The sequence below is a fragment of the Opisthocomus hoazin genome, chromosome 1 (genome assembly GCF_030867145.1).
Source record: "Opisthocomus hoazin isolate bOpiHoa1 chromosome 1, bOpiHoa1.hap1, whole genome shotgun sequence".
Lineage (NCBI taxonomy): Eukaryota > Metazoa > Chordata > Aves > Opisthocomiformes > Opisthocomidae > Opisthocomus > Opisthocomus hoazin.
Window position 1 is genome coordinate 111269503 of NC_134414.1, and position 18937 is coordinate 111288439.

Consider the following 18937-nt stretch of genomic DNA (forward strand, 5'->3'; position numbering starts at 1 on the left):
AATGACATTTTCTGTCTGAAATTTTCTTATTGCTGTTAAACTTGCTGGTCTTCAAGCTTTTGTTTCTGTAAAGCTTTACAGTTGTCATTTCAGTTTGTTTGGCCACTACCGCAATGTTGTGAGAATGACTTACTTTCCAGCATTTGTCCACAGTTTCTTGCAGCTTCATCCCAGGGTGCTCAGCTTTAGGGGCTTGGCGATATTTTCCTCACGAATGAATTTTCAGTCAGGGAGCCACGAAGTTTAATCCTCTGGCAGGGAATGGCTTCACATCTCTCTCTTCTGTCCAGCAAATCTTCTTCAAATAGCCTTTGGTTTACTTTCCTCAGACATTTTTAAATCTGTTGCTTCTCTTAAGCTGAATAGATTCTTAAATCTTTGAGCTCTGTAGCTTAGTATTCATCTCTTGTGTAAATGTTAAATTAGTTTAGGCTCTATATTTGTCCATGAATCTAAGTCTTCTTAAAACTTGAGCTTCGCCCACGGTTCTTCCAGCTTCACAAAGCTGTGCACAGAGCCTCTGAGGCTTATTTTGTCACTTCCCCACCCTCTTCCCTGTATCCCTGCCAGAGCCCAGACCAGCTGTTCACCACTTCTGCTCACTCGTTAGTGTACTGTGCAGTAAGGTCACCTTTCCCTTTCTTTGCACCCACCTCAGCTTCATGCTTTTCATTGCTCGTCAGCTTCAGATAGGATGCACAAGTGCAACAGCACAAGCAGAAATGGGGGTGGGAGGATTTCCAGTATCCATCATAGACACTGAGTTAAAAATGAAAATATTAGCTGAATGCTAGAGAACACTTCCAGGTTTTGGCATTGTATTACTGTACAGAGTAGGAAAGTACATAGAAATATGCATTTCTTAGTCTTCACTGCTGTATCATCAGTCTGTATATTTTCACATTCCCTTCAGCTAGAGACCTTTCCTTTGTTTGTATTCAATTATATGCCTTTAGGCATATATTTAATAGGTTTTACTAATTAAAATCACCTGCAATATATACATAGACCCGAGATTTTTTACTAAATCAGACACCCAAGCTGAGTACCTTCAGAAGAGCCAAGTAGGTGGCCGTTTTTTCTTACAACTTTTCAGTCAGTTGTGTGTTTTGGGTGTGTACTTTCTGTACATCAGCTAGGTGGTTCCTTTCCTCTTTCTTTTCTCTGTGGTGGCATAGCAGTAGTGACAGGACAGGAGTGTCTTGGTTTCGAGCGCCCTGGGCCCCCCCCAAGTTTTGCGGTCAAGTCTGATGATTCTTCCTTGGCTTAGAGTAATCCTTTCATGTGGTCCTCTGTGCAGCTGATGGGCAGGTTACTTTCTGATTTGAACCTGAATGTGTACATGGAGCTTCCTGTTGATAAAACTTACCAGTTGTAATCTTTTTTGTTGCTAAGGTTTGACTGTAGTTGACAGGTGTTGATACTGGTTGAGTATTCAGCACGGTAGAGCGTATATGGGGAATCTTTGAAATGCTTCTGGAGTCCAGGTTTTGGAGGATGATCTGGAAGGGGTTTGCCTGGTGGTGGTGAAGGTTACAAAACCAGGAGCTTGGATCGTGGGGGCTTCCTGAGTTGGGGGGGGGGAGAAGTAGTGTCTGGTGGAAGCAATGGAAGCAAAGCTCAAAAGAAGTTAGTGTTGGATGTCCATTAACTAGCATGCTGCGGTGGCACTTGCTGCCTTGTGGGGCCAACAGTATAGCAGTTAGACAAGAAAGTGCAGCAGCCAAACTTCCCCTTATGGTTAGGGAGGAAATCTGAATACCCTCCCCAGGGACCTTATCTACTACCTATAACTGCTATTTAAAGGCGTGTCCTGCCAAATGGGTTGAGTGAGTGGATGTTCCTTGTAGTAGTCAGACCTGCCTTCAGAGGATAGTTGCAGGCACCGGCTGGACAACTACTTTTGGTTTCAGATATGTCTCTGGTGCAAGGAACTAAAACATGTGTCGTTCTAAACTGATTTTTTTTTTTCCCCCCTGTTTCTTCCCTGTAGCCTCGTCACGTATTCAACATGCTGAAGAAGTACGTGCGTGCTGAGCAGAAAGACAGACAGCATACTCTCAAACACTTTGAACATGTCCGCATGGTAGACCCAAAGAAAGCTGCTCAAATCAGATCTCAGGTAATCCCCACCGCGGGTTAATGGGGCCATGTTTGTTCATAACCAGTGTGAAGTTTGTCAACCTGTTTTTTAAAAAATACCTGGTTCCTTTCTATGGACAGGTGTACATGCAATAAAAAATAATCTGCTTTCCAGTGGAAGATTAAGGTAAAGTAATGTTGGAGTAGGGTGGGTATAATTTGTCTTCTCAGAAGAACTGAAAAACAGGTTTTTCTCTCTATCCAGACAACGAGTCAGTCATGGGCATTTCCATAATGCCCAGAGCCTTTATTAGTGCTTTGGCAAATAATACCTCTGGGTGGGAAGATGTTAGTGATAGATTTAGTGACCACACATGGTTATGCTTCCCACAGCTGAAGTGGCAGAACCAGAAGTGGTGTAGCCATCTGACTGCAAACAACCTTTCTGTAGTCATTGCAGAGGTACTTGTAGTGTCAATGAATGTGATTACTGTGATGCACTCAAGTTTAATGTGTTCTTTTAAAATAAACATTGTAGTTCATGGCATTTTAACTGCTGAATGTTACTGCAGTCCTCAGCATGTATGTTTTGCAACAGCTTTTATGTTGCCTTTGTAAATCATGGAGGTTGAGAAAGAAGAGAAGAAAAAAAAAAAGAGATTGAAGATGTGGTCGGCTTTCAAAACAGCAATGTAAATTGTAGGCACAATGGCTGAGCTGTAGAAAGTGTGCCGTAATCTGCAGAATCTGTCGCTGTTCCCTCTGCAGGATGCAATGGGAAGCGCTGTTCCAGCCACGGTTTTTGAGCTGACTGGCATTGCTAAAATCAAACCCAGATACCTCCCTGAATGGCACAATTTGTGTATTAGGCTTCTCAAACATCTATTCCGGGCTTGTACATTGAGATCATGCTGTCTTGAAGTTGCTAGAGTTAGAAATGCACACTCGTAACAGTATTCTGCAGTGACGGCTGTCTTTCCCTGTTCTTAAACATTAAAGCATGTCCTTTTGCATCTAACATGACTTTTTAGTTTCTGAAACACTGGCTTATTTAATAACAAAAAACAGTGAAATCTGGCAGACTACAGACTGTGTTGGCAGCACAGGTGAAGAATGGAAACTGGCATTTAAATACAAGCAGTGCAGTGTATTCCTTAGTATATCATCATAGGAATGAGTGTTTCTGTAGTATCTTTGCTTCTTGAATTGGTCAGAAGGTTGAGGGAATGTAGGCTGGAGGATCTGTTCATGAAAATGGTGGAGAATGGAAAACAAAATATATTGTTCAAAAGCACAAATACTACATTTGGATTTGAAGAAATCATACTATTGTTTCATTAAAATTGCTGTCTGCAACCCATTTTCCTTTGTAAGCCTAATTGCCCTTTCAGTCTGCTAAGATGCACCTCAGTTTCCCTTTCTACTGAAGTGAAGTGGTGCTTGTGGAGGATACCCGGGGGGGGGGCCCATATATCATGGGATGTCATGACTCAACCCGTGGCAGCATGTGGCAAACTGAGGCAACAGAGTCATAATCACAGGAGACAATGCCGTAATGCTTCTAGGTTGAAATATTTTTCTTTTTAGATGAAAAAGCTTGCAAATGATTTTACCATGAAAATTTAAGCTTTTTTCAGAGAGCACTGTTTCTTTTTGCAATATTGGGGGTGAAGAAAAAAAAATCAGCTGAAACATTTTGATGTAGCAATCATTGCGCCTCACTTGTTTTGTGTGTTATGTGGAAACTTAGAGGTATGGGCAAATGTAAATGTTGTTGAAGGGGAAAGGAGGCTGTGGATTTCTGCCACGATAGCTGCTTGTGTACATGCTCTGCCCTACAGCAAGTGTAAACCCCTACTTTAAATTACTGCATTCCCATGGGATTTCAGGTAGTTGCTATGGAAGAGCATCTAGAAGACTATTTTTGTAGCATCTGTAGGAGAAGTGAATTTTGTAATGGATTTGACAGTTTCGGTACATAGGGCGTACTGAAATCCTATATCTAGCGCAAGTGAAAACTGTCTTGCTCTCTATAACCTATAAAATTTGTGATGGTGTCTAATTACCAGTGTATTCCCCTCCTCAAAATACTTTTATTTCCGTAGGTTATGACGCATCTACGTGTGATATATGAACGCATGAACCAGTCTCTCTCTTTCCTCTACAACGTGCCTGCTGTGGCAGAGGAGATCCAGGATGAAGTCGGTATGCAAACTATTATTTGGGAAAAAGGAAAATACTTCTGTGATGAGAAATTATCACCAAAAGCTAAAATACAGCATCTTACTTCTCCTATTGATATACTGTCCCAGCTGAAAAATAGAGTAAACTTGCCAATGTTCTTAAATTATAAATTAAATTGTAATGAATATTTGGAAGACAAAGCCTGTATAACCCGTGCAGTAGAATCATCATATTGTTATAAATGTCTTCCCTGAAATATGTGAATTTACATTTGGAGCCTCCATGCTATAGTGATGCAGCTATTGACAATGAGGTTTAGCAAATCCTTCCTGAGTTTGGATGTTTAATGTATGTGGTAAGTATTTACATTACATGATGTAGACATTTTGGAAATTCCCCAGCTAAAAAATGAGTTGCAGACCCAAGCATCTGAGAAAAGTGTAAGTATCAATTGGAAGTTGCTACATGCAGCTTGGCAGTGTCTTAGTGGTCATGCATTTTGTTCTTGATTAGGTGGTCAGCTGGATAACTCTTCTCCTCCTGTGTTCTCCAGTGCATAGGCTGGGCTGTGGGCCAGTCAGGTAGCAACAGTCCTATGTTTGCATCTTCCCCGAGTGCTGTCACAGCAGATAGATGTGAGGGAGAATGGTCTTTCCTCTTGGTCAGGTTCCCGCTCTTGGCTGTGGCATTGCTGCAACAGGGAGATCTCCGTCACAACACTCAGACTCTGCTGTGTGCTGCTATTGCAGCAAGGCAGCTTCGCTTAGCCTGTATTAATTTCAGATACAGCCACAGTTCTGGACATCAAGTTGCTAATGTGCTGCTTTAAGAAAAATAATGCATGGCTGAATGCAAAGGCTGAAGATGGGACGGTCACTATCGTTCGACCAGCTTTTCTCACAAGTTGTAATACTCTGCCAAATGGCAGTTAATGGATTAGTTTCACAAAGTACCAGCTTCAGCTGACTACATAAATTACTGATTTTTTTAAAACACAAGGGAGTGAGGCATGCCGTTGCGGTAAGGATTAGGATGCATTTGGGACGCAGGGAAGGGATGGACAGGGAGTAGCGATGGATTCATTTGTCCAAAGCACAGGTGAGGAAGGAGATGGACTTCCACTTGTGAGGTAGCTGGAGAGGGCTGGGGATGAGATCAGGAAGTTGGAGAAGGGGTTGGGAGGAAACAAAAAGATAGCTAAATTAGTAATTATCCTTCATTATGTGTTTCTATGCTCCACAATTATAAGGCACAGTTAGCAGTCTCAGCCTGTAGTTGTAGAGTGCTGTTCAGGGGCAAAAAACCGAAACCACCTTATTGAGCATTTGAAAGCATATCACTTCTGCAGCTCAGCAGATGCCGATACTGTTAGGCCTTCGAGATGCTCCATTTGTTTTTTTTCTGCATCGCTACTATTCCCTTGTTGTTGTTTTTTTGCTTGAAGCTTCAATTTCTTCTATTCTTGGTAATGTTAATGCTTGTTGGTGAGGACATTCTTCTATATTTTCTTCTCACCTCTTCTATACTGGAATGGAATGGGAATTTCTGAGGCTTTGAAATTACATGAGAGCAAAGGTCTATTAACTGTTAAGTGGTTTACAAAAATCTGATTCCTAATCTCAAATGTAATATTAATTTTCAGGGGAAAAAATCCCCTATAATTAGTAGGATATTGTTTCCTAGTAAGATTAGAGAAGCTAAAATATCTCAAAGAAAAAGTCTATCACAGTCTCTTGAGTACTTTTTCCCTACCTTGATTTTTTTTGTGGGTTTGGGTGTAGTAAAAACTCATCAAAGCATTGCAAAGTTTAAAGCAATGAAAAGTAAGTTCTTATACTGGGAGTTACCAGGCAGCAAAAATTAAAGAAATCACTGTCAGATTGGGGCTATACTAGATAAAATAGTTTTCAGTAATGAGAAGAAAGCCTAGTCTCTTTCAGTGTCAACTTTCTCCTTGTTGGTAACATTGGCTGTATACTTGGGTTTACATATTGGTTTTAATGAAGGTTTGTTGAGCTCATACCTGCGTGTTAAAGGAGACAGTATCCTTCTAGCTTTGAGCACTGATCAGTTTGTTTCAAATCCTGTTCTGAAATCATTGGATTCCTTAGTCTCTGTACTCTTCCTAAACCCATGGAAAAGGAAATCTATTACAGCTGCAGGATCTGTGGAGAAGTAAAATAATAATAAAATTGCCCTTTGTAGTGTTCCTAAGAAATACTACAATTCTCATTAAAAAGACAAATGTTTCATTAAATACCTGTCGTTACAACCATTGACTTAGAAAGTCTGAGTCAGTGTAAAAGGTGGAAAATAACCTAGGTTTAGAACATTTCACACACACAGTGTCTGAATAATAAATTACATGTAAGGAAGCATAGTTGAAAATAGTTCTTCTCTTAGGCTGGGATGCAAGTTAGATAGCTAATGTTTCGGTTCAGTTTTCTTGTTCATTACACTTTTGGTTTCTAGCTCCATGCTTTACTGCAAGGTTCTTCATGAACAGTTTTCACCTTGAGGAATGAATAATCTTTGCTTTAGACAACACAGCTCTGACAAAGGTAGTTTTTCCCTAAATGGAACAAGTGGTTCTGTGAGCAGCAAAATAAATGAGATCTGGTTTCCTGTGGGTTTGTACCATAGGTTTAATTCCTCGTACATCTAATAAGGTGCTGGGTTTTACTGGATTTTTCTCAGTGCTTGAAGTATTATGCTCTGTTTTGCACAATTCCTCCATTATTAGCTGTTGACAAATTTGAATCTCAGGTCTTGAAAATTAATTATTTTTTTTTTAGACACTAAACTAGACATACATTAGAATTTCCCTTATGTCTTCCTGACAGTCCACTACCAAAGGTTCATCCTTGAGAAATAGGTGGTGTTCTGTCACTGGAAAGTATATGTGCCTGAAGATAAAGTGCACACTTGTAATTTCTGTCTGTTATTTTTGAAGTCTTTATGCTGAGCAATGAATTTGAATTATATGAAATAGAATCTGGAGTTATTCCTGGGGCATAGCAGCTGCATAGAGAATGTTTTCTTCAACAGTGTGAGAATTTTTTTAATTAATGCTTGGTGATCAGATGAGTCACAATCCAGCAGTTGGACATACAAAGTTATTTTAAAATAAAGCGTATGTTAGAAGTTCCTACCTCAGAAGGCAGGTTTACAGCCATGGTTTTAAGATGTGGAACACTAAATACAAAATCTAGCTTCTACACTGAAAGCAGCCTTTTAAAGCTTCTGGTTATTTTTGAAACTCCATCGGAGATGGTGGCAGGAAGCTAGGGTAAATTTGAACAGTTGTAGTCCTTATCTGCAGGTGTTCATCACCAGTTGATGTCCATTCACTTAAATAGCAGATGTTTTGGTTTGAGCAGGAAGACCCATAGCACTCTGAAGGGCAAAAGGCAGCACACATGTGAAGTGAGGATTTTTTTGCTAAGCATTTGACCAACGTGTAATGTGCAAATGCCCCATTAAGGTGACAGGCACGTATAGTGGCAGCAAATTCCAGATGTGTAAGGAAGAATGCTGCTGGCTGTCTTTTGTTCATATTGCGTACAGGGGAAAAAGGATCAGTGTATGAGTTGCAGAAAGAGGTCTATCTGACCACAGCTGTCGTGATAAAGCTTGGAAAGCGTAAGCAGGTCATTTGTGGCATTCTGGCTGCAAGTGATTTCTCAGGGGGCAGTGATGCAAATGTGCTGCAAACCAGGTCGCTCTCAGCAACTGATGTAGTTCGTGGTGTTTCTTGTGGGCAGGAGTATGCCTCACAAATAGGAGAGTGTCACAAAAAATCTGAGAAGAGGTGTTTATTTGCACACTCTGGGTGAGCAGATTATTTGGTTACCTTGGTATTTGTACTCACCTTTTCCTTCTGATAAATCTCATATACTGTTTAATATGTACAAAAGCTCAGAGAGGGCAATGGCAGGCTTCAAGAGAAATCAGCAGTTCCTTTGAGCACATCCTGCTTTAAATCCTTATTTGATTAGACTGCTTATCCATGTATGTAAAAGGCAATTTATTGCTGGGAGTGGCACAGCAGGCACAGCTTCTGAATCAGAAGCCACGTCAGAGCTTTGTGCATCAGTCAAATGGACAGGCAGTGAGCTGAATTTTTAATTCTCTCTTTGCTGCTCTGTTTCCAAACTGATGTCCCCAGCTCCGCATTTACTAGCCCACCACTGATGAAATATTCAGCACCACCTACCGCAGCGGTAGCATAACTGAGCTCTGAAACATTCAGTTGTGAGCAATAAGTAAGAGAATATGATTTAATCTGTCTCTTGACAAATAAAATCAAGCTATTGTTATTTTATTATTCTGTTCCACTGTGCCTATCCCATTCTTCTGCAGTATGTTCTGGATGTCACACTAACGTTATATAGTTGGGAGAGAGGACAAACACGAGCAGACCCCAGTTCACTGCGTGCATTCAGACGCATACGGTCGGCTGTGGGTTGTGCGCTATTGCGAGTATTTGTACGCTCCACCTTAGCATGACAAAATTTGAGCGAGGGAGATTTGCTTCTTGACATTTGGTTCACAACTTCCTGTGAAGATTTTTTTTAAGAATTTTTAGAAAAAGTTGTGAATCTAAGACAAGCTGCAGACTAAAGATCTATGAAGATTTATTTTCTTTTAACCCTTCCTCTTTAACCAGTAAGTCCCTGTACCTGTCAGTTTGCATCTGTGGAGGACAAAGCGCTACCTCACTGCTTCTGGTCTTTCAGTATTTGTAAGACTAGCTGTTGATTCCTTGCATAGTAGCTGCTATTTTTGACCTGTAGTCAATTCACAGCTTTGCATTTCTTTCCATGAGTTGAATTAGGATGCTGTTCCCCATTCATTCTGTGGTGTCCTTCGTAAGAAGTTTTGAGGGCATTAGCTGCTTGCTGTGGGCTGACAGTCCAAAACAATGACCGTTGTGGTTTGGGGATTTATATTGCAAAACCAAAAGACACCCTTGGGGGCTTTGCAAAAGCAAATTCTGTGTCTGTCCTATTTAATGCTGTTTCTTTTGTGGTTGTTTTCTTCATCCTCTCCTTTAAATTGTTATGTTTTGAATATGGAGTTAGTAATGTCTTTGAGACTGCAATGGGACTTCTCAGTGTCTCATTTTTCTGTAACTCTTCCTTGTACTTTCTGTCTTAAGACTTAGCTGGAGGGAAAAACTCTACCTTCATAAAAATATTTAAAATCATGAAGCGGTGCGTAGGATTTCTGCACCTTTATTTGAGGTTGGGTTGCCGTATTGATGTATCAGAATAATAAAGGGAAGTTGACATACATTAGATGTGTCAATAGCTTGTTAAAAGGGTGTTGTAAAGTTACCAAGGGTATTGGAATGGGATCGTACAGAACGGTGTCATTCATATCAAGTAAGACAAATAATTACCTTATCACTCAATTTCAGCACATTACACTAGAAAATTCTTGAAATTGCTTGTTGGTCATGGAGGTGGCAGTTCTAGTCTGCTTCATGGGAAGCAGTTCTAGTCTGCCTCTTAGACTAAAGGCAGAAGTATTGGTAGCAGTTGCTTGATGTAATTAATGTCATGTATCAGAGCGGTTATAATACCTTTTTTTTTTTCTGGTGAAGGAAAACAGGGGTGTTGAAGCGTGGATAAATGAATAAGCACTCCAGGATTTATCTGTGCTGGGACAGACCAAGTTCAGTGAATTGGCAGAGAAAGACAAAGAATTGTCGTCAGTGGTGCTCATCCTCAGGACAGTTGGGTTTTGCACCAGTTGACAAACCTGTTTAATCCGATGGTTGTAAATCCTCCTGGGTCTGCCTACAGTAACATTTTAGCTCACACAGGAGTACATTTTGGTAACAAATGTCACAGTCATCATTGTTTACTGTGTTGGTCCACTTCATGACTTGCTAGTGTAAGCATGGGCTCCCACTGTTCCTGAGAACAGGCACTGGAGGGGTCCACTTTGTTGTTAAATGCAGGCACTTTGTAGCAGTAGATGGAGGTGCAGAGAAGCACGCTGAGGACTGAGAAACTAGAGACGTGCTTTCTGAAGAAAAGAATTACTCTCTGGTTTTGGTTATCCATACTTTCCTGTTAGTATTTGTTTTTCTCTTTTTAAAGGGGCGAAATTGAGTTGAGCTTTTTACCCAAGGTAAAATAAACAGCCACAAATGCAGTGTGCAGCTGCGGTAGTTATAACAATATGTAGCTGAGGTAGGCTGGACAATTCCTATGAAGTTTTATACTTTCTGCTGTTCTGGAGGTCAATGGAATTGTCATTTCTAAATTGCCCCAGGCACTTGGCTAGTACTTGAGGGGGTGCATCTTCAATTCTGGACACAAGGGAATGTGATCTTTGCCAAACCGTAAGTGTTGAATTTCCACCTTCGTCTCTTTAAAACCAGCACATTTTTCCATGGTATCGATTCTCCCATTCAGATTTGATGGGTGTGTCTACACCATACAGAAGTTTCTCGGTAAACTTTGAACAGATTTTGTGGAAATAGTACAATTTTGTGCAGATCATACCCTAAGGTATTGTAAAACCTACCTTCTAGTTTTCAAGAGACCATTTGGTATGTCTGTGCTGTATCATACAGGCTTACTACCCTTTTTGCCCATAAGGATAGTGCAACTGGAACAAGCAGTGGAAAGCAGACTTTAGAGTGTGTATTTGCACAGGTACTCTCGAGTGACTTCCAACAATTAACTGTGCCTGTGCTTTCTCCTCATAATTGACTTGACATATTTGTGCATATCCAGTAGCCTTAGCTTTCTGAAGAAAAATCTGAATTTTCTGTGAAGTGGTTATTTACTTTTAATCTTCTCCATTGACACCCTATAGCATTCAGTTGAATAGATGATTTGTTAGAACTCCAGCAAAAAATATATTGCCGGGTTAGTGGTTAAAAATAGCAGAGAGTTCTCCCACAAAAGCAAGTGAATTCTGTGTTAAGCTTTACACAGCAGCATTTATATGGTTTTTGTATGCTTAAGTACTGACATGATATGGCCTAGGTGGACTACCTGATAGGCAATTAAGACTTCTTTCACCCAAGGACTTTGGTTTTTAATGTGTTTGGTTAGTTTATGTACATATACTTTGCAGCTTTTTTTTTTCCCCCAGGTGTTTTTTTAATCATCACAAGCTTATGGTCTTTACTAAGTCACTAGTTTTGCCACTTTGTTACCTCTATAAAATATTTTTATGATGATTTAAATGTCATAAATAATAAGATACCAGTGATCTATTTGTTGGAGCAAGTTTGTTTATGTGGGGAATCAACTGATGTCGCAGAATCACAGAATGACTTGAGGTTAGAAGGGACCTCTGGAGGTCTTCTGGTCCAAGCGCCCTGCTCAGGCAGGGCCACCCAGAGCCAGATGCCAGTGTTCAGTCACCCTCATAGTGAAAGAGTGTTTCCTGATATTCAGAGGGGATTTCCTGTGTTTCAGTTTGTGCCCATTGCCTCTAGTCCTGTCACTGGGCACCACTGAAAAGAGCCCGGCTGCATCCTCTTTGCATCCTCCCTTAAGGTATTTATACACGTTTGAGATCCCCCCTCCTGAGCCTTTCCTTCTCCAGGCTGAACAGTTCCGGCTTTCTCAGCCTTTCCTCACAGGAGAGATGTTCCAGTCCCTCCTTCATCTTCCTGGCCTTTCATTGGACCCTCTCCAGTGTGTCGACGTCTCTCTTGTACTGGTGAGCCCAGAACTGGACACAGCACTCCAGGTGTGGCCTCACCAGTGCTGAGTAGAGGGGAAGGAGAACCTCCTTCCACATGCTGGCAGTGCTTTGTCAAATGCAACCCAGATACCATTCACCTTCTTTGCAGCAAGGGCACATCGCTGGCTCATGTTCAACTTGGTATCCACCAGGACCCCCAGGTTCTTTTCTGCTTTCCAGCTGGTCAGCCTCCAGCATATATTGGTGCATGGGGTTGTTCTCCTGTTGTGCAGGACTTTGCACTTCTTGTTGGACTAATTCACTGTCCTCCTATAGTGTGTTATATTTTAACAGGCAAAGGTAGTTGCCAGCTGGAATGACAGTTCTGTGTTGCTGAGGCTTTGTAAATTCTGCATGCTGTTCTGGAGCTTGGAAGACCTGAAGAAACCTCAGTTAACTTCTCCAGGCTGGAGACTCAGCTCTGTCTGCTAGTAAAATATGTCCTTTGCTGCAGCTTAGGAGAGACGGAAAAAAATCCTGCAAATAGATAGAAGATTTTCTTCAAAGCATCTCTTATTTTTCTGTCCAGATTATTTAACTGTCAGAGAAAATTAGGAAGAGAATACTAGATGATTAAAATAGATATAAATGCACTTCACTGACATTGGTGTTCTCAAATACTTTTGTTAGTAGCATACTATATCCTTCACATCTTTTGTAGCTAAATGGGCACTAACGTTCTTCAGGAAAGATGTGAATCCTGATTTTTTGTGTGCATAAGCCCTCTTTTAATCTCATAAATACTGTGAACATGACTTTAGTTGGTACAAGAGCCAGATTCTTCCAGATCTTAACAGATATTGTGAAAAGCAGAAGTAGCTTCACGTGACTTTGGATTGGGGTGGCTTTTTTGTCAGGGAAAGGTATGGGACATCTTGTTTTCCATCTGCTTTTAGAAATTTCATCAGAATAAAAAGGTCTTATGAAGTTTATTAGGAGAATATTTTTCCTTTGGTTTGAAAAACCAAGGTGTTGCCTTGATTTTCTTCAGGAGCTGATAGCTAGAGCACTCTGTCCTGCATTGGTAGATCCTTCTTGAAGTCTCCGTTCTGTAGCCTTTCCATTACTCTAGCCTGAAGTGTTTTTTCATATACACTTCTGTTAAATAGCAAGTTATCATCCCCACCGCAGGTCCCGCAGGAAATTTATGAAGAAGTCACCACTCTGGGTCCCAGTGGCAGCAGGTTGAGGCTGGTACTGTGTCCATTTCACAGCTTTGTTTAAATACCGCTCTGGAGGTGTCCACAGGCGACCTTGTGCACAATGGATTTTCATCCTAGAATTAAGAAAAAAAAAAATGCACTAAACTTTGAATAATTGTCTGATGATTGGTTGTATTCTTAACTATTTTTTTCTCGTTTGACTGAATATGTGAAAATGCGTGGATTTGATGAGGGTTTTCTTCTAACTCTCCAGTAGTTTCACAGGTCATTTTCTGGTGTTGTGGAGACAACAGGCTGAGAAATTTTCTGTCTTGGAGGGCATTGTTTCTGCTGGTAGAGGGTCTACAGTTGTATGATAATGTTGACTACATAGGAGTGTGTGTATTATTTTAAACAGTATACTGGATAAGTTTGATTTTAAAAAGCATTGTAGGTCAGGATTAGCTCATAGTTACAGATTTATTCATAACCGTCTATTTGAGTTTGTTTCGTGGTCTATTGTCTCTTTAGTGTAAGTGAAAAGAAAAGCTGGAGCACTTGTTTTTGAGACGATACAGATAAAGCATGTGGTGGTACTAAATTTTTTTCTAAATCTTTTTTTACTGTTATATGAAGCGGAATGGCTTCTCTCAGCCTTTCTTGTTAGTATGTCCTGCAAATTGCTTCTGCCATGATACTATAAGGAACTAAGAAGTTAGTTCATCATGTGCGAAATTTAAGATGTCATTCTTTTTTTGAATGGATAACAGAAGTCTGAAAACATCTTGCAGTTGTCCAGCTTTCAGACATGATGTGAGAGCAGGTGTTAGCTCAGAAGAGCCTGACTTATTGAATGCTTAGCTTCCATGCAGATGGGGAGGCACTGGCTTGGTGAAACATTGCCCGCTTATGGAAATGTGACCATTTCAGTGACCATGAAATGGTTGAGTTCAGGATCCTGCGTGGAGGAAGCAGCGCGATAAGTAGGATCAAAACCTTGGACCTCAGGAGGGCTAACTTTGGCCTCTTCAAGGAGCTACTGGCAGAAATCCCGTGGGCCAGGGCTCTCGAAGGCAGGGGGGTCCAAGAGTGCTGGTCGCTTTTTAAACGTCACTTCCTCCATGCTCAGGAGTGGTGCATCCCCCTGAGAAAGAAATCGAGCAAAGGAAGCGGGAGACCTGCATGGTTGAACAAGGAGCTTCTAGCGGAGCTCAGGCAGAAGAGAAAGGTCCATGGAATGTGGAAGGAGGGACAGGCCACTTGGGAAGAGTACAGGAATGTGGTGAGAGCATGCAGGGATGCGACGAGGAAGGCCAAGGCCCACCTGGAATTGAAGCTGGCAAGGGATGACAAAAACAACAAGAACGGCTTCTTCCAAGTACATCAGCAGCAAAAGGAAGACTAGGGACAATGTGGGGCCGCTGCTGAATGAGGCAGGTGTCCTGGTGACGGAGGATGCGGAGAAGGCAGAGCTAATGAATGCCTTCTTTGGTTCAGTCTTCAGTGCTAAGACTGGCCCTCAGGAATCCCAAGCCCCGGAGGTAAGAGAAGAAGCCTACAGAGAGGATGACTTTCCCTTGGTCAAGGAGGACTGTGTGAGGGATCGCTTAAGCGATCTGGATGTCCACAAATCCCTGGGCCCCGATGGAATGCACCCACGAGTGCTGAGGGAGCTGGCGGATGTCATTGCTGAGCCACTCTCCATCATCTTTGAGAGGTCCTGGAGGACAGGAGAGGTGCCCGAGGACTGGAGAAAGGCCAATGTCACTCCAATCTTCAAAAAGGGCAAGAAGGAGGACCCAGGGAGCTACAGGACGGTCAGCCTCACCTCCATCCCAGGAAAGGTGATGGAGCAGCTTATCCTGCAGGTCATCAACAAGCAAGTGGAAGAAAAGAAGGTTATCAGTAGTCAGCATGGATTCATCAAGGGGAAATCATGCCTGACCAATCTGATAGCTTTCTACGATGGCAAGACTGGCTGGGTAGATGAAGGGAGAGCTGTGGATGTTGTCTACCTAGACTTCAGCAAGGCTTTCAACACTTGTCTCCCATGATATCCTCCTAGGGAAGCTCAGGAAGTGTGGGCTGGATGAGTGGTCAGTGAGGTGGATTGAGAACTGGCTGAATGGCAGAACTCAGAGGGTTGTCATCAGCGGCTCTGAGTCTAGTTGGAGGCCAGTAACTAGTGGTATCCCCCAGGGGTCAGTACTGGGCCCAGTCTTGTTTAACTTCTTCATCAACGACCTGGATGAAGAGTTAGAGTGTACCCTCAGCAAGTTTGCTGATGACACCAAACTGGGAGGTGTGGTGAATACACCAGAAGGCTGTGCTGCCATTCAGCGTGACCTGGACAGGCTGGAAAGTTGGGCAGAGAGGAACCTGATGAGGTTCAACAAAGGCAAGTGCAGGGTCCTGCACCTGGGGAGGAACAACCCCATGCATCAGTACAGGCTTGGGGCGGACCTGCTGGAGAGCAGCTCTGTGGAGAGGGACCTGGGTGTCCTGGTGGACGACAGGTTGACCATGAGCCAGCAGTGTGCCCTGGCTGCCAAGAAAGCCAATGGCATTCTGGGGTGCATTAGGAGGATTGTGGCCATCAGGTCGAGGGAGGTTCTCCTTCCCTTCTACACTGCCCTAGTGAGGCCCCATCTGGAGTACTCTGTCCAGTTCTGGGCTCCCCAATTCAAGAAAGATGAGGAGCTACTGGAGAGTCTCCAGCGGAGGGCTACAAGGATGGTGAGGGGACTGGAGCATCTCTCCTACGAGGAGAGGTTGAGGGAGCTGGGCTTGTTCAGCCTGAAGAAGAGAAGGCTGCGAGGGGACCTTATAAATGCTTATAAATATCTGAAGGGTGGGTGTCAGGAGGATGGGGCCAAGCTCTTTTCAGTGGTGCCCAGCAACAGGACAAGGGGCAATGGGCACAAACTGAAGCAGAGGAAGTTCCGTCTGAACATGAGGAAGAACTTCTTCCCTCTGAGGGTGACGGAGCACTGGAACAGGCTGCCCAGGGAGGTTGTGGAGTCTCCTTCTCTGGAGATATTCAAGACCCGCCTGGACAAGGTCCTCTACAACCTGCTGTAGGTGACCCTGCTTCGGCGGGAGGGTTGGACTAGATGACCCACAGAGGTCCCTTCCAACCCCTACCATTCTGTGATTCTGTGATTCTGTAATGTCATTACGCTTAGTTATTGAAAATTTTCTTGATGTACTGAACATACATATAATTTTATTCATAAATACGTCATCTTCTCATCATCTTGAATCACATTAATGATGTCAGTGTCCATGAGTACTGAAGGAGCCCAAAATTGTGGGAGCACAGACACTGCAACAACAGCTTCCACTTCATGCTTGCTCTTGACTGATGGATTTTCTTTTCCCACTTACTTGGTTTGGAGACACAGTTGTGTCATTCTGTAAGATCAGATTGCTAATAGGGACCGTTAGATTGTGAAAGAAGCAAATTAATCTTCTTAATATTTTTTGCCACAAATTGCAAGTGTCCAGTAAGAACCAATTACAGACTGTCTGCACAAGCTATATATTATAACTTTGTATATTACAGACTACAGAGCTAGCGTGTCAGTCTCGTTCCCGGAGCAGTCTCTGAAATTGTTATCTAGGAGAATTCAGACACTGAAGTCTGAAATGCATCACTATGGGCAGGTATCCAGGGACAGGGGGGCTAACTATGCCTCTAATGCCAACCATGTACTAAATTTTGTTTTACTCAAGCATGACTTTCTCTGCAGATGTGCAGTGAAAATTCACAGGTGCTTATTATGACCAAGAGTATCTGACACATTCTTGCTAGGCAGGCTCTTACTACTGGGATAAAAAGGCAAAAGAATTACTGAGGATATGTGATTTTACAGAATGGCTGGATTGATGGAAATGTTGTGGTAATCTCCTAACAGTCAGTTCCCATGCAGATGGGATTACAAATGAAGCAATCTTTCATCAGCGCAGCTTTCTCCTGCTGTGTGATTCTCATATGCCCAATTTAATTGAAAAATGCATTTTCCTGAATAGTGCTACCTGGGCGGGGTTCCAGTCCTTTCACTCTGCTGCTTCCTTCTGTTAGATCACGCATATGAAAAACGGCGTAAAAGCCATCAGGGTAGGTCATGTCCCACTTAACGGATGTATTTGTTAAATTTAATAAATGCATCTCTTTTGAATACTCAGACAACCCGGTATATATTTGGCCTATCAAGTGCTAGACCTGCAGTTAATAAATAGGCAAAATATATTTTATCTGGAGCAGGTGCTGCACAATTCAGTTTTGGTGAATTCTGATTTAAGCTGTTATAAGCGAGTCAAATCGAAAATGCTCGGTTTTGACCAAGGGAATCAGATAAAACAAGTTAATGTTCAGATTTATATATTTTTATGGATTATTTAGTGATTTCCAAGCAGTCTCTGAGTTCAGTACACTTCAAAAAATGTTGTGGGATTTGCACTCTGACCTTTAGAAGTGTTTATAGAAACAGATGGATAACTGACTTTTTTCGGGTATTAGAAAGCGGTAGAGTTTTAGATTCTACTGCAATTCTGAGTTTTACTGTGTATTATAAGGTTGGGAAATAAATCTGATCGCTTTTATCAGTATATGAGACCAATAAATAATTTATGAGTGGAGTAAAGAATTATTTTCTGAATATAAGACAATAAAATGCTTTTTTGTAGGGCGGTTTCACTTATAAGCCTTATAACCTCCTTATTCAGGATGGAAATGTACTTGGCTCTTTCCACTTCACACAAGACTGAGGGGGAATAATGAATGCTGATTCAGCTGGCAGAAATGTCAGTGACGATGGAGGGGGCTGTTTGTTTGTTTTAATTTAGACTCTCTGGCCTATTTTGAATCAGTTAATGATATGTTAATTTGAACTAAATGTAGAGTTCAATTTAAACATGGGGAATTTGTCACAGTGCCTTATGTGAATCAGGGTGATGACATACAATGTATGTTTTTAATTACAGTATAGAGTTTCAGTTCAGTTTCTTCCCCAAGCATTTTGAAAAAGACACCTAGGTCATATTGAAATTAATCATTACATGGTAATAAATGTTTTCCTAAATTGGATCTTCCAAGCTTTCTTGTGCTTTGAACACTTCACAGGCAGAAGACTTGTTTTAACATGATCTACCTACAAAAGGACAATTATTCTGTTAAACATCTTTGGGGTTTTTTGTAATTTAAGACAAATAGTTTGCAAGGCAGATCTAAATGAAACATTACCCGCACCTGCTTGCAGGAGGAGACGCTTTGGTTGTTTTTATGATGTGATTTGGGAAACACTGAAACCCACATACAGTGAAAGAGCAGAAGCAGCAAGAAATGAAAGTGATAAAGTTGTGATTTTTTAAAAATATATTAGAAGCATGGGGGTTTTTTAGTGTGGTTCTAAATATTGCAGCTATTCGTAAGTTCAGAGGTGCGTTTCTTCTAAAATTTGGGGTTTAGGCAACAAGGTATCTTTTAAGGTTCTGGGATGGTTATTCTCTTGCTTCCAGGAAAAAACTCTAAGAGCTATTTCATAATACCTTAAATATTCATTTTCTGAGAACTTGAAAAAGGAAAAGTCTTTTCACCTTACTGAACAAGATTTTCATACACATGATAAATTTCTGAAATCTGAAAAACTGCTGCTGCTACTTACTCTTGCCCTAGTGGTGATGTCTCTAAAGGACAGAAAAGAAGAACTGGGAAATACTGTTTTCCATGGTTCTTGCTCTTTCAGTCTGAGTTTAACCCTGAGAGGGAGAGACACTGCACTGTCAAAGTTTCCAGATAAGACGACCTGTGG

At 41.7% G+C, this 18937-nt stretch overlaps 1 protein-coding gene across 3 annotated transcripts in view; it reads left to right on the forward strand.

The window, feature by feature from the left end:
* APP (amyloid beta precursor protein) overlaps positions 1-18937 on the forward strand; it is a 229063-nt gene that overhangs the window by 172737 nt on the left and 37389 nt on the right. For all 3 annotated transcript variants that reach the window (XM_075433354.1, XM_075433362.1, XM_075433368.1), the window contains 2 exons: positions 1994-2122; positions 4188-4287. In XM_075433354.1, the coding sequence (XP_075289469.1) occupies positions 1994-2122; positions 4188-4287 (229 nt within the window). The remainder of the gene's footprint in view (positions 1-1993; positions 2123-4187; positions 4288-18937) is intronic.